This window comes from Cnephaeus nilssonii (assembly GCF_951640355.1).
Source record: "Cnephaeus nilssonii genome assembly, chromosome: 23".
Classification (NCBI taxonomy): Eukaryota; Metazoa; Chordata; class Mammalia; order Chiroptera; family Vespertilionidae; genus Cnephaeus; species Cnephaeus nilssonii.
In genome coordinates, this window is record NC_137094.1 from 7823840 (window position 1) to 7837942 (window position 14103).

Below are 14103 nucleotides of genomic sequence, written 5' to 3' on the forward strand. Positions count from 1 at the left end.
AAGACTGAGAAACTACTGCGCTGTTGCCATTTCCTCTTCTCCCGCCTGAACGTTAAATGCTCCCAGGCAGTCCCGTTTCAGCCTCACTTCGGCCCCCACTGTTTGAGCTCATCTGAAATTACCTTGGTGGCTCCTGCCCCTGGAGGAGTGACAGTATAACCGACTTGCCACGAACGCGTTGCCTGTCTCTTCTGTTAACCTTGGTGAGTCTATAGTATGTTTTATTCCTTTTGTCCTTTAGGTGGTATTTTTTAAAAATATATTTTATTGATTTTTTACAGAAAGAAACATCGATCAGCTGCCTCCTGCACACCCCCTACTGGGGATGTGCCCGCAACCAAGGTACATGCCCTTGACCGGAATTGAACCTGGGACCTTTCAGTCTGCAGGCCGACGCTCTATCCACTGAGCCAAACCGGTTCCAGCATTTAAGTATTTTAAATGGGTAAGATACACATTTGCAGACATTTGATTCACATTCTTAATCATTCTATAGCAGGAAACATTCACAGAAAACTCAGATTTGCTTCTGTTCTTTGGATTTTTCTTTTCAGATTGGGTTTTACTTTTGGTTTTTGTTTCTTTTAAAAAAATTGTATGCTGTTTCTTACAATGTTATGTTCATTTCTCCATTCTGACCTCTTTTAGCCAATAGTCCTCTATTAAGTCTCATTTAAAAATTAAAATAGTCTGGGTCCCTATCCTTTAGCTTCTATAGCTTAGGTAATTTCTATAATTTCTTTAGCCCAGCTGGTGTGGTTCAGTGGTTGAGCACTGACCTATGAACTAGGACAGTGGTCGGCAAACTCATTAGTCAACAGAGCCAAATATCAACAGTGGAACGATTGAAATTTCTTTTTGAGAGCCGAAAACCGACTTCTGCGCATGGGCCACGAAGTTTCAATCGCACTGTACGTGCATGCCCACACATGGTATTTTGTGGAAGAGCCACACTCAAGGGGCCAGCACTGTACGTGCATGCCCACACATGGTATTTTGTGGAAGAGCCACACTCAAGGGGCCAAAGAGCCGCATGTGGCTCGCGAGCCGCGGTTTGCCAACCACTGAGCTAGGTCACAGTTTGATTCCTGGTCAGGGCACATGCCTGGGTTGCAGGGTCCATGCCCAGTGTGGGGTGTGCAGGAGGCAACTCATCAACAATTCTCTCTCATCATTGATGCTTCTATCCCTCCCTCCCTCTCTCTAAGGTCAATACAAATATATTTTAAAAAAATTCCTTTACATCATGCCAGATCTTCACTTGCACAGCTGGTTCTTTCCAGGTATCTGTCTATTTCTCTGTGGAGCGTGTATATTAGAGACCAGCGGGCGCCAACCTTTTGGACCCCACGGACCACAGGTAGACTCTGTAGTGGTAGTATCTCACATCACACCTAGGACACTAATTTTAAATACATGTTAAGGAGTTTCTAGCCTGTAGTTCAAAAAAGACATTTAAAAACTAGCTATTTTGAAGTTTAACAATATTAATGATGTAGTTCCTTCCACTGTCAAATGTGTATCCCAACCAAACGCTTCAGGGGTAGTCAAGCCCGTCCCGCTGTGCAACGACCTGCATGCCTTCTAACTGCCCCCCCTCCCAGTAACTTTATTTCCCATCCAACCCCGAAAGACAGGCACATGGAAAACTGTAGAGCTTGGAGAGATACAGTGATTTCCTCTAGGATAAAATAATTTACAGAAATGCGGTTTTCCATTTGCCATCCTTATGCTAACAATGTAACAGAAATCCTTAAATTTTTATAAATTCTAGCGGACCTGCCCAAATAACATTAAAACTTCCAAAACTGTTAAAAATAATTTCCCCATTTAGCTTCTTATGCAAATATAAAAAGCGGAACAAAGGAAGCAATCAGAGTTCATATACAAAATGTACTCTTATTAAAAAAACGTGGCGGAACTCTAAGGACAAATCTCAGACCGGTAACCGCCTCCCCGCCGAGAGGACTTCACGGACGGAAAGGCTCCGGGCGGCCCCCGCTGCCGCTCAGTGGAATATCGCTCTCTGCGCACGCGCACATTCCGGCTTGTGAAAGATGTCCTCTTCCGTTTCTGGAGTGAGTTGGATGTTATCCTTGACTGGAGACAGGGGCTCTGGCTTCTTACAAGAAGGGAGCTTCTCAGAATCTCTGCAAAACAGAAAAGAAGGCCATGAATTTGGTGCCTTTAAAGGGCAGAGATTCCCAGAGAATGCTCTCCCTGGATAGAATAACGGCAGTAGAGAGGACACGACCCCTTAGTGTGGCTATGCCCATCCAAGTTCTCCGAGGACCTCCAATAGCACCTGCTTCAATGTCCGTAGGCGTGGCTCCCTAGTGAAGACACACGAGCTAAGGCAGAATGATTCCAATAGAGAAACGAGTTCTTTTCTACTTGACAACCTCTTCAAGTCTTGCTAAGAACCAATGTAAGTAAGGCATGAACAAATGTTTTAGCCCTAACTCTTACCCATTTTTTTGTGTTCTCCACCTCCAGGCACATCTCAGAAATGATCAATTCGCAACAAGTGTAAGATGCTCTCAAAGAGCAACACAGGTCAGTGGAATGCGTGACACCGGGCGCGGGAAGTTCACTGTCAGGGTTTCATGCTCGACCTCACAATAACTACAGCTTGTTGACTTTATGTGATGTCAAAAAAGATTTACAGTGAAATAAAAAGGCTACTAAAATACAAATTTTCAAACAGAAAACACACACACACAAAACAACAAAAAAAACCCTGGTGGGGCCAGGTTTTCTTCATATACTTCAAAACAACATGCCACAACAGATCACACACAGGACAGGTACAAGAATCCAGCTAATTCTATTCAACTAGGCCAGTGGTCGGCAAGCTCATTAGTCAACAGAGCCAAATATCAACAGTACAACGACTGTAATTTCTTTTGAGAGCCAAATTTTTTAAACTTAAACTTCTTCTAACGCCACTTCTTCAAAATAGACTCGCCCAGGCCGTGGTATTTTGTGGAAGAGCCACACTCAAGGGGCCAAAAAGCCGCATATGGCTCACGAGCCGCAGTTTGCCAACCACGGAACTAGGCAATAAAGACTTGCAAACATGTATTCTCACTTTTTTTTTGTAGAACAACTATGCTATTGATTCTAAATACTTAATAAGTTTATAGTTATCTTTAAAGTGTCTATTTTAATTTCTAAAAGGTTAAATGTTGACAGATGTAAATCTAAGTACTTAATTTAATTTGGGGCCCTCAACTTTTAAAAGTATAAAGGGTTTCTGAAGACAGGTGTTTGAGAACTCATGCGATATGGTTTAATCCTAGACTTGACACGATGTAAATAGTAACAACACTGCCCAGCACTTACTTACCAAGTGTTCCCATCCACACCATTTCATCTGGTGACAGCATCTCTATTAGGTAAGGCTTAATCCTATGGCACCCAGGTAATCTTTGTTTTTCATTTATTTTTAGCACATTTGCTTTAAGAACAAGAAAATGAATGAAGAGAGAACCAAGATGGCTGCATAGGTAAATGCCTGTCCTCGCAGCCTCCTACAACCACATCAAAATGACAACTACAATACAGAACCGTCATGCAGAGCCGCCTGAACGCTGCCTGAACAGAAGCCCTGCAACTAGAGAAACGAAGAAAGCGCACTGAGACTGGTAGGAGGGCGGAACAGGCTGGCCCAAGAGCCACGTGTGCCGTTGTGTGTTTTTAATTGGGAGGCAGACGTCTCTACAGAGGCTGCCAGTGAGGAGCAATGGGTCCCAGCCTAGGGTTCCAGAGCTGGGAAGAGAAGTCCATACAACTACAGGCTGTAAAAACCAGGGGGATGTGGCTAAGTGACAAGGAGACTGCTGGGATCCCAGCCGTTCCCCTTAAAGGGCTCATGCGCACACTTACAGGGTCCTACTTCTCCCAAGCTCCAGCGCTGGGGAACCAGGCTCACATGGGGAGGAACTGGATTGTCTGGCATCGTGGCAGGAACTCGGGGGCGGCTTTCTCCCAGACAGGGGTGTTCCCAGTGGCCACTGTTCCTGTGCTGGGACCTCCCGTCACAGGGTGACTGGCAGCCATATCTGAGTCTCAATCAGCACACTGTTTGCTCTGCCTTGGGGATACCCTGAGACCCCAACCCATCCAATATGCAGTCTCACCCAAGCTGTTTGTAGCTGCTTTTCCAAATGCATGGCCTGTCCTGGCTCAGCCTTCAGACTTTGCTAAAATCTTGCAAACAAGCAGCAGCTGGTGTCCTAACAAAAGGCCCAAGACCCACCCTGGCTGGTTTGGCTCACTGGATAGAGGGTCGGCCTGGGGACTGAAGGGTCCCAGGTTTGATTCTGGTCAAGGACATGTACATTGGTTGCGGGCACATCCCCACTGGGGAGTGTGCAGGAGGCAGCTGATCGATGCTTCTAGCTCTCTGTAAAAATCAATAAAATATATATATTTTTAAAAAGGCCCCAGCACCAGCCAGCCTTGTTTCACAGCTGGGCCTTGCATCTCTAAGCCCAATACAAACAGCAAACAGCAGATCTCTCTGTAGTCCCTGCTGGGTGGCCCAGGCAGTGGCCGACTTTGCACCTCCCTGGAGGCCCTAGAGCCAGTGGACAGCTTCAGACCGTAGTAGATTACACATGCACATGCGCCACACTCAGAGCAGTGAGCACCAAAGCCCCACTGGAGCAAGTCCTGCCGCATAGGCGTGTTTCCTGCCCAGCAGCTCTCCACTGTAGCTGGTCCTCACAGCCTGGCGGTCAGCTCCTCCCAGTGACACCAACAGCCATCAAGGCTCAACTACAAGACTGTGCACACACGGGGCGCACCTAGAGTGCCCCCAGCTCAGGTGACTGGGGAGGCTGAGCCATAGGACCTCTACACAAGGTCACTCTCCCGATTCTAGGAGACATAGCAACAAACACGGGGAAGAGCCAAAATCCGGGGGAGGAAGCAGGAAGAAAAAGATATCTATTTTTCATATATTTTAACAATCTAATCTACAAGTATAACTCATTTTCTGAGAGTATTACAGATGCCCCCCCGGAGTTGACCCCAGGCCAGGCTGTGAGGACCAGCTGCAGCTGCAGTGGAGAGCTGCTGTGCATGAAACACGCCTCAGCACACAAGTGTTTTCTTTCCTATTTGAACCACCAAAATGAATAAGAAACCTAATGAGCAAAATAAACTGGTGAATAAAATATAATCAAAGGCATAGAAGCATGGAGGGGACTGATGAATCTCAGAGGGAAGGGGGAGTGGGTAGGAAGAGATAACCAAAGATCTTACCTTTAAACACGGACAGTAGGGTGATAAAGGCCTGGGGTGGGGCAGGAACTGGGTGGAGGGGGGCAATTGGGGAAAAAAGGGGGACATCTGTAATACTCTCAATAAAGATTTAAAAAGAAAATAAGTGAGTTATAAATCAATGTCACTGTGTAGTTAATCTTGTAATCTAACAGAAGTATTGTAGATATATACAGGGTCAACTCATTTAAAACCATGTTTGCCACATACATTAGAAATCTGGCCAATTCATCTTTTACAAATTATTTTTTAAGAGAGTGGGAGAGGGAGAGATAGAGACACATTAATTGGTTGCCTCCCGCATGCACTGACCAGGGCCCAGGCTGGGGAGGAGCCTGCAACCAAGGCATGTGCCCCTGACCAGAACTGAACCCGGGACCCTTCAGTCCACAGGCTGATGCTCTATCCGCTGAGCCACACCGGCTAGAGCTCCTCCCATTTTAGATGTGATAATTTAAGGAAATAAAGTGCATTAAACCCAGAAGCACCATTACCTTCCCAAACCCCATGTCTTTTTATTTTTTTTAATATATTTTAATTTTAGAGAGGGAGAGAGAGATAGAAACATCAATGATGAGAGAGAATCATTGGTTGGCTGCCTCCTGCATGCCCGCTACTGGGGATCAAGCCCGCAACCCAGGCATGTGCCCTTGGCCGGAATCGAACCTGGGACCCTTCAGTCTGCAGGCTGACACTCTATCCATTGAGCCAAACCAGCTAGGGCCCAAACCCCATGTCTTAACCTTGTTCTCATTACAATCCTGAGAGAGAAGGAAAGAAAGCTGAGACACTCAGGCCAGGACAAGTCGTGTGATTTGCTTAACAAGAGAGAGACCCCCCCAGAGCCGACTGAGAACTGAGGTTTTTATCAGTTTGCCATCTTCTCACTAAAAGAAGGCACAGAAATTGCAGTTAAATATAGTTATAGAGAGTCAGCTAAAGGAAATAGGTAAGAGAAAAAGAAATTGACTCATATGGGAACAGAAAGACTTGGGAGAAGGATTGAAATTACAGGGGAAAAAATTATCCTATTTTAAAGAAACAAGACAACTCACTTTTTAAATCCAAAGTTTTTCCAGAGCTCATTGATCTTGATCTGCATTCCCGGCTTGTTCTCGGCGTTGTGATGTTTCCTCTTCTGGACTCTTGCTGGCCTCCTGCTCAGTCCACTGACTCTGGCAGGCACTAGAGGTTTGATCCTGGTTGTGGAGAGACTGTCCAGAGAACTAGATTTATACAGCCCAGGGACCTGAAGAATAAATGCCTGTTTTAATACTCCTTTGTTAAAGCAACCACCTTTAGTTAATTTCAAGCTATCCTTTATACTCCAGAACAGAAAAATAACATAGGCAATCTGTAAAAATGTGCCATTTGTAAATATGTACTACAGAAATTGTCGTTTTAACCATTAATACACGTAGCACCTGGCACTTAAACTCAAGAATTAAGTGAGCCTCTGCCTTACCCCTTCATTGCCTCTAGGCCAGTGGTCGGCAAACCGCGGCTCACCACTGCTCTAGGCAATTGCTGTCTGAATCCATTTACAGTCATTTCCCCCCCTTATTTGTGGGGATCTGTTTCAAGACCCCCAGTGGCCCTGACCGGTGTGGCTCAGTGGATAGAGCATCGACCTGCGGACTGAAAGGTCCCAGGTTCAATCTGGTCAAGGGCATGTACCTTGGTTGCGGGCACATCCCCAGTAGGGGGTGTGCAGGAGGCAGCTGATCGATGTTTCTCTCCCATCGATGTTTCTGACTCTCTCCCTCTCTCCCTTCCTCTCTGTAAAAAAATCAATAATTAAAAAAAAAAAAAGACCCCCAGTGGATGCCTGCAACTGTGGACAGTACCCAACTATAAATGCTATGCTGTTTCCTACACACACACACACACACACACACACACACACACACACACCCATGATAAAGCTCAACACCTTTCCCACGTACACTAAGCCCTGACACAGCCTGCAGCTATAACGTGTGCAGTTTGAGGAGTGACAGCAAAACACGCACAAATTCACAACAGAACATTCGTTTTTATCATGGATCTGAGCAACCTCAGCACACAAGTGTTTTCTTCCTATCTGAACCGAGAACATTCACCGCTTCACTTCACAGCTTCTCTCTTAGCGATCTGAATGGCGGTATAGCAATTCAGTAGCAGCGTCACTACTGCCGCGCTTTGGGGACATTATTAAGTAAAATAAGGGCGACTTGAACCCAATCACTGAATAACAGGCAGCTGGTCTCCTAACAGAGATGGCTACTAAGCACCTAAAGGGTGGGTAGTGTTACAGCGTGCATATACTGGACAAAGAGAGAATTAACATTCCAGGCGGGATGGAGACATGAAATAGAACATGGCATGCAACTTAAAATTTATGAATTATACATTTCTGTAATTTTCCATTTAATATTTTCAGACTATAGTTGATCATGAGTAACCAAAACAGCAGAAAGCAAAATCGTGGATAAGGGGACTACTGTACACACACACACACACACACACACACGGCAGCATAATACACACTATTGCGTACTTTGTTTTTCTCACTTAATATATCTTGATTTTACTTAATAATGTATCTTGGAGATTTTCCCGCTTCACACATAAAACTTACTTTTGTTTTGAATAGGATGCCTGGTCCTCCACTGTATAAATGTGCCATAATTTACTTAAGCAGATCTCTATTGACAGGTTATTTACACCAAAGGGTTGATTTTTATTGGATGAAATACGAGGCCACTGAAGTGTTGGTGTTTTTCAGGATAGCAACAGTGAGACATATAGAACAAGTGAGGAGGAGAGAGCTGATGAAGCCGGCGGACGGCGGACGGCATATAAAGAAGGAAAAGACTCACAGAGGAGAGGGGAAATCCCGGGGGAGGGGTGACGGAGAGATCAAGACGCAGGACAAAGAAACGTCACCACTTGTGAAGGACAAAGTTTGGTTGTTTACTTCATCCCCTGCCGCAGACGGAATGAGCTGGCATTATAAAGAAAAAGGACAACTCTAAGATTTTGAAACTAAACGAGAAAAATAATATGATTTTATTCTGAGATGCACTGCTTAGTGATAAGATGATGAAAACTGGACTGAGAGGGAAGGTGCATTGGAGCTTTCACTGAACCAGGAGTGACAGTTAAAACCCCAACAAAGAGAATCTCTGACAGCAAGAATAACAACAAAAGATGATGGTTTAATGTCTGGACATAACTCCTTCGGGAAAGTACTGTCTACATTTCTAGTCCTATCAGTGACTGCAAATAATTTTGGTATTTATTTCCAGATTTTTTACTATAATTATATAAACATACACGTGCGCATGAATATTTTTAAGTATTATAAAGCAAACAAAAACACCATGTTAATAACATACTTTTTCCTTTTCAAAGGCAGGATATGATTGAAAAGACTCTCTTATTCAATGATGTTAAAAAGTCTTATATTTGCTTAGTGTGAGATGGAAACCTTTCAGATGGATATGAAGACTGTTGAAATATTTAAAGTTTTTATGCTTTAAAAAGTAAATATGGCCCTAACTGGTTTGGCTCAGTGGATAGAGCGTCAGCCTGCAGACTGAAGAGTCCCAGGTTCGATTCCGGTCAAGGGCATGTACCTTGGTTGTGGGCACATACCCAGTAGGGGGTGTGCAAGAGGCAGCTGATCAATGTTTCTCTCTCATTGGTACTTCTAACTCTCTATTCCTCTCCCTTCCTCTCTGTAAAAAATCAGTAAAATATATTTTAAAAATATAAAAAATATGTTCACTACAGAAAAACATGGAAACAAAGAAATCCACCTTACTCCTACCAGCTAAGACCTAAAACCAAGAATGTATTTAATAATTTGTCTTTTATCTCCAATTTTCACCACTACGACCAATACACAAGTAAATGTTCTTGTAAAACTCTATTTCCTTAGGTTCAAGTTCTAGAATGCACTTACCATTGCTTTCCAGAAATGGCAGGGCAATTCAGTCTCTCCTAAATATCTGAGTATACATCTCACTAGACTTTCACAAAAATGACGCCTTCCTCAGAGCGTACCTGCGCTGTGACAAGGCAGGTGACTGCAGTCATTACAGACAAATGCTAAATGAGCACATGGAAAAAAGACCTTTCTGCCGCAAGGAAGCAGCAGGTCTTACAACTGAAACGCCTACAATCAAGCACAAACGGGATCCCAGAAGGTTTGTTTGAAAGTAGACATTTTTGTGCAAATAAAAATATAGGCATTTACATTTTTAATTGTGCTTATGTGTCTCATTTTCTGGTAACAATCATGCGCTGCTTGTGACATGAAATAAATAAATAAATAAATGTTTTACCTTGTTTCTCAGAAGCGTGTCTTTTTTTGAAAAATGAGATACATGTAGCTTGGGTTTCTGATTACCTTGATTACCAAGTGACTTAAAATTGCAATCAGATTCCTAGATCCCCCAGATCAAAAAATAAAATAAAATTAGATTTTTACTATGGAATTTATATATGACAACTAACCAAAATTCAACAAAACATAAAACAAAATGAGAAAATCAGCATAAATATAATGTTTTGGGGGTTTTTCCCCCCAGAAAAGAAAGTATAAGAAACTCAAGGTAGAGTAAAAGAAAATGGACCTAATGTGGAAAGAATGAGGTTTGCCAGTTTCACCTCAAGATGCAGTAAAGAAACGAGCAAGGTGCGTGAGCTGGAGAGAACACATTTGAAACGGAAGGCGTTTCTGCATCGTTTCAGAAGCCGGCCCAAATACTAAAGTTCAGATAACACAAGCCTGGCTAAGTTTCCTAGATTACCAGCCACAACACGCTGAACCAGGGTCGTTCTACATCTGTTAACTGTGTAACGTGTTCAACATTAAAGAGACAAAAGCCATCTACTTTCAAGAAGTAGGGTCATACTATCTGGAATGCACAGCTAGCTTTAGCGGTGACGCTAAGGCCTACACACTGCTCCCAATCCCGTCACGTAAGACTTTCCTACAGACAGAAAAATCTGGATCCCCACTAATTGTCAAATAAAAAGGACAATGAGGCCCTGACCAGTTTGGCTCAGTGGATAGAGCGCCGGCCTGCGGACTGAAGGGTCCCGGGTTCGATTCCGGTCAAGGGCATGTACCTGGGTTGCGAGTTCATCCCCAGTGGGGGGTGTGCAGGAGGCAGCTGATCAATGTTTCTCTCTTACCAATGTTTCTATCTCCCTCCCTTCCTCTCTGTAAGAAATCAGATATATTTTTTTTCAAAAATTAAAAAAAGGACAATGAGGGGAAATTTAGAAGACTTTACATTTCTGCATTTTTCATGAGGGTTTCCTTTTAATATTTATCTTGGGATTCTACATAGTATTATTATATACTTAAAAAAACAAAGTGACAAATACTGCATTAATATGGACTGTAACTTACAGAAACTCTAATATTCTCTACTCAGCGCTAACAGGAGTGCGGCACTGGGCTAAACAATTTCTTAAAGATCACGAGTAAGATCCCAAGATTACTTCACCTCCGACAGGGCCACGGGGCTCACACCCGCAGACCAGCTGGCTGCTGACCTCAGGGAACCACACGGAGTCTCCCTCCCATATCCGAACGAGGCCCCGGGGCACTGTGGCTCTGAAACAGTTTCTGAATCAAACACTGATTACACAGCTCTCATCAACAACTCATTTATCCTAACAGGAATTTACTGCATCTGAAGCAGATGTTAAAGAATCATTTCCAGCCAAAACCAGTTTGGCTCAGTGGATAGAGCGTCGGCCTGCGGACTGAAGGGTCCCAGGTTCGATTCCGGTCAAGGGCATGTACCTTGGTTGCGGACACATCCCCAGTAGCGGGTGTGCAGGAGGCAGCTGATCGATGTTTCTCTCTCATCGATGTTTCTAACTCTCTATCTCTCTCCCTCTCTGTAAAAAATCAATAAAATATATATATTAAAAAAAAAAAGAAGAAGAATCATTTCCAGGTCAGCTGGGCTTTTGGCGGCGGGAAGAGGATTCACGTTGCTGTAATGAATCAGTACAACCAAAGGTTAGCCCAGAAGACCCAAGGGCGGCCTGGCCCACAGGCTGTGAGCTGGAATAAGGCTTCTTAGTAAAACATGGCTAAAGCTTACAAAGTCAGTTACACAGACATCCACTGGAAAAAGGGCAAAAAATGTCCCCAAGGAGCTCAGCAGACTTAAAAGTATCCTCACAAATAGATGGTGTTTTTAAAAAATATATTTGTATTGATTTCAGAGAGGGAGAGATAGAAACATCAATGATGAGAGAGAAGCATTGATTGGCTGCTTCCTACTAGGGACTGAGCCCACAACCTGGCACGTGTCCTGACCGGGAATCTAACTGTGACCTCCCAGACGACACTCATCCTCTAAGCAACACCAGCCGGCAGTAGATGGTGTTTTTATGGATGACGTTCAAGAGTTAGCAACTGTAGCTGTACTCCCATGGTGCCAAGAAAAAAATGCAGCGTGAACTGAAAAATGAAAAAGATGACATTGAAATGGAGGCGCAAGTTCAAGGAAACAGTCGTCCAGACCAGTCTGGAGGAACCAAAGGGAGAAGGAAGCCATAAAACAGCCCAGCATCTGGGGCGGCACACCCTCCCACGTAAACCACAGGCAAAACAACTTGTCCCCACATTTTACCTTAGTTCTTTTCTTTGAGTCCAATACATTTCCTTTAGGAACTTAAGGTAAATACAAGCTATACTGATGGGTTAGATGCTGTCCAAAATTCAGGATTATCACACATCGAAATTCTGTCAAATACCACCGAGTCTACAATTGTTCTCACAACGTGGTAATTATAGTCAGTAGATATAAAATGAAGTATCTTATATTGCTATGCTATTTTCGGTATCTCAAATGGAGATTTTGAAGTATGATGACATAACTCAGATTTGAAAAAAGCTATATGATATGTCATTTTAAAATATGTCACTGGGTCTTATGAATACTTATTTAGGGTTTTGATTTTAAGTCAAATTAAAAGGTATTTTATAAATTAAAAAATGGCTAGAATGCTTTTATTAATTTAAAACAAAATAACATAAAATCACTTGTTTGTGTTTTGTTTTAAAGGAGAAGTTTAGCAAGAATAAGAGCAGGGGGAGATAAGAGATCAACCAAAGGACTTGTATGCATGCATAGAAGAATAACCAACGGATGCAAAACATTGGGGGATGAGGGCATGTATGGGAGTGGGATAGTGGGAGGCAATGGTAAGATATGTACACATATAATATGTTAATAAAAAAAATTAAAAAAAAAAAACACCCGAAAAACAACAAATAAAATAAATATGCCAAAAAAAAAAAAAAAAAAAAGAATAAGAGTAAATGAAAAGATATTTCTGAAGTACTAACACTTAAGGTGGACACCATCACATTAATAGGGCCATCTCCTTAGAAGATTTAAAATGTTCTCTGAATTCAGGAGTATATTAAGGAATAAGTATTAAATTTATAACAACTTTTCATTTCATAGCTTATCATTCTGCTTAGGTCTTAACTACTCCACAACTTGAGGCATTTATCAGTGGAACACACAGTGATTAAAAAAATGTACTATTTAGATTAAATGGGTACGAGTTTAAAATAGGAAAGACATGGAGAAGTTCTTCAGGTGAATGAAATGTAAATTGTCTACACAGTAATATCTAGAATGAAAATTAAGACAGCCCATTATTCCCATCATGTAGGCAAACTCTTCTCAACTGTGGGATAATCACCCTATTTTGCTTTATATATAAATTTGAAAACAAAGGTTTCGTGGGACTTACCTCTGGGCTGAAACCCTTACTGGAAGGCCGAGGAAGTTTTGATGCACTTAAGCTGTGTGGGGAGAATTCCGCACTCCCCTGAGACTGTGAGCACCAACTCAGTTCACGTACAGGATGCGCTTCATCACCCGACTCATCACTCTTGGCCTGAGACACATCGGACACCTTACTCTCAGGCAGAGAGCTGGGGGAGTCCCCCTTTCTCCGGAACTGATGCAATGCTGCACTCGGAGAGGGGCTCGGAGTTCTGGAAAAATCTCCAAGGCTTCCAGACCAGCTAAAACAACTTCTCAGTGTCCCCAAAGGGGGTGGTGAGATGGTCTTTGTGAATCCGATGGTCTTAAAAGACTGAGACTCTTCACCAGCAACCACAGCTCCACCATCTGGAGTCCGATCACTTGGATTGTGTGCTACATTCCTCTCAACCAGCTTCTTGCCCTCCAGACAATCTGATTGATTCAGGTCAACCAGCTTCTTGCCCTCCAGACAATCTGATTGATTTAGGTCAACCAGCTTCTTGCTCTCTAGACAGTCTGATTCATTGAGATCAACCAGCTTCTTGCTCTCTAGACAATCTGATTCATTGAGATCAACCAGCTTCTCGCTCTCTAGACAATCTGATTCATTGAGATCAACCAGCTTCTCGCTCTCTAGACAATCTGATTCATTGAGATCAACCAGCTTCTTGCTCTCTAGACAATCTGATTCATTGAGATCAACCAGCTTCTTGCTCTCTAGACAATCTGATTCATTTAGATCAACCAGCTTCTTGCCCTCCAGACAATCTGATTGATTTAGTTCAACCAGCATCTTGCTCTCTAGACAATTTGATTCATTTAGATCAACCACTTTATCATCTAGACAATCTGATTCATTGAGATCAACCACTTTCTTATCATCTAGACAGTCTGATTCATTGAGATTGGTCTTTTTATCTGTGACCGAAGTTTCATCTAGAGGTTGGGGGCTTGCCTTCTTTGATACAAAGTCCATAGAATCCAGAGAATTGCAAAAAAACCTAACAGAAAAAAA

The 14103-nt window shown here is 43.0% G+C and overlaps 1 protein-coding gene across 3 annotated transcripts in view; it reads right to left on the reverse strand.

The window, feature by feature from the left end:
* Positions 1–438: 438 nt before the first annotated feature.
* EXO1 (exonuclease 1) overlaps positions 439–14103 on the reverse strand; it is a 35242-nt gene continuing 21577 nt past the window's right edge. For 2 of the 3 annotated variants that reach the window (XM_079763546.1, XM_079763547.1), the window contains exons 12-15: positions 13072–14089; positions 9621–9722; positions 6345–6538; positions 439–2150 (exon numbers count right to left, since the gene is read on the reverse strand). In XM_079763546.1, coding sequence (XP_079619672.1) covers positions 2009–2150; positions 6345–6538; positions 9621–9722; positions 13072–14089 — 1456 coding nt within the window. In that variant the 3' untranslated portion in view covers positions 439–2008. The remainder of the gene's footprint in view (positions 2151–6344; positions 6539–9620; positions 9723–13071; positions 14090–14103) is intronic. The other variant, XM_079763548.1, reaches the window with a different exon arrangement.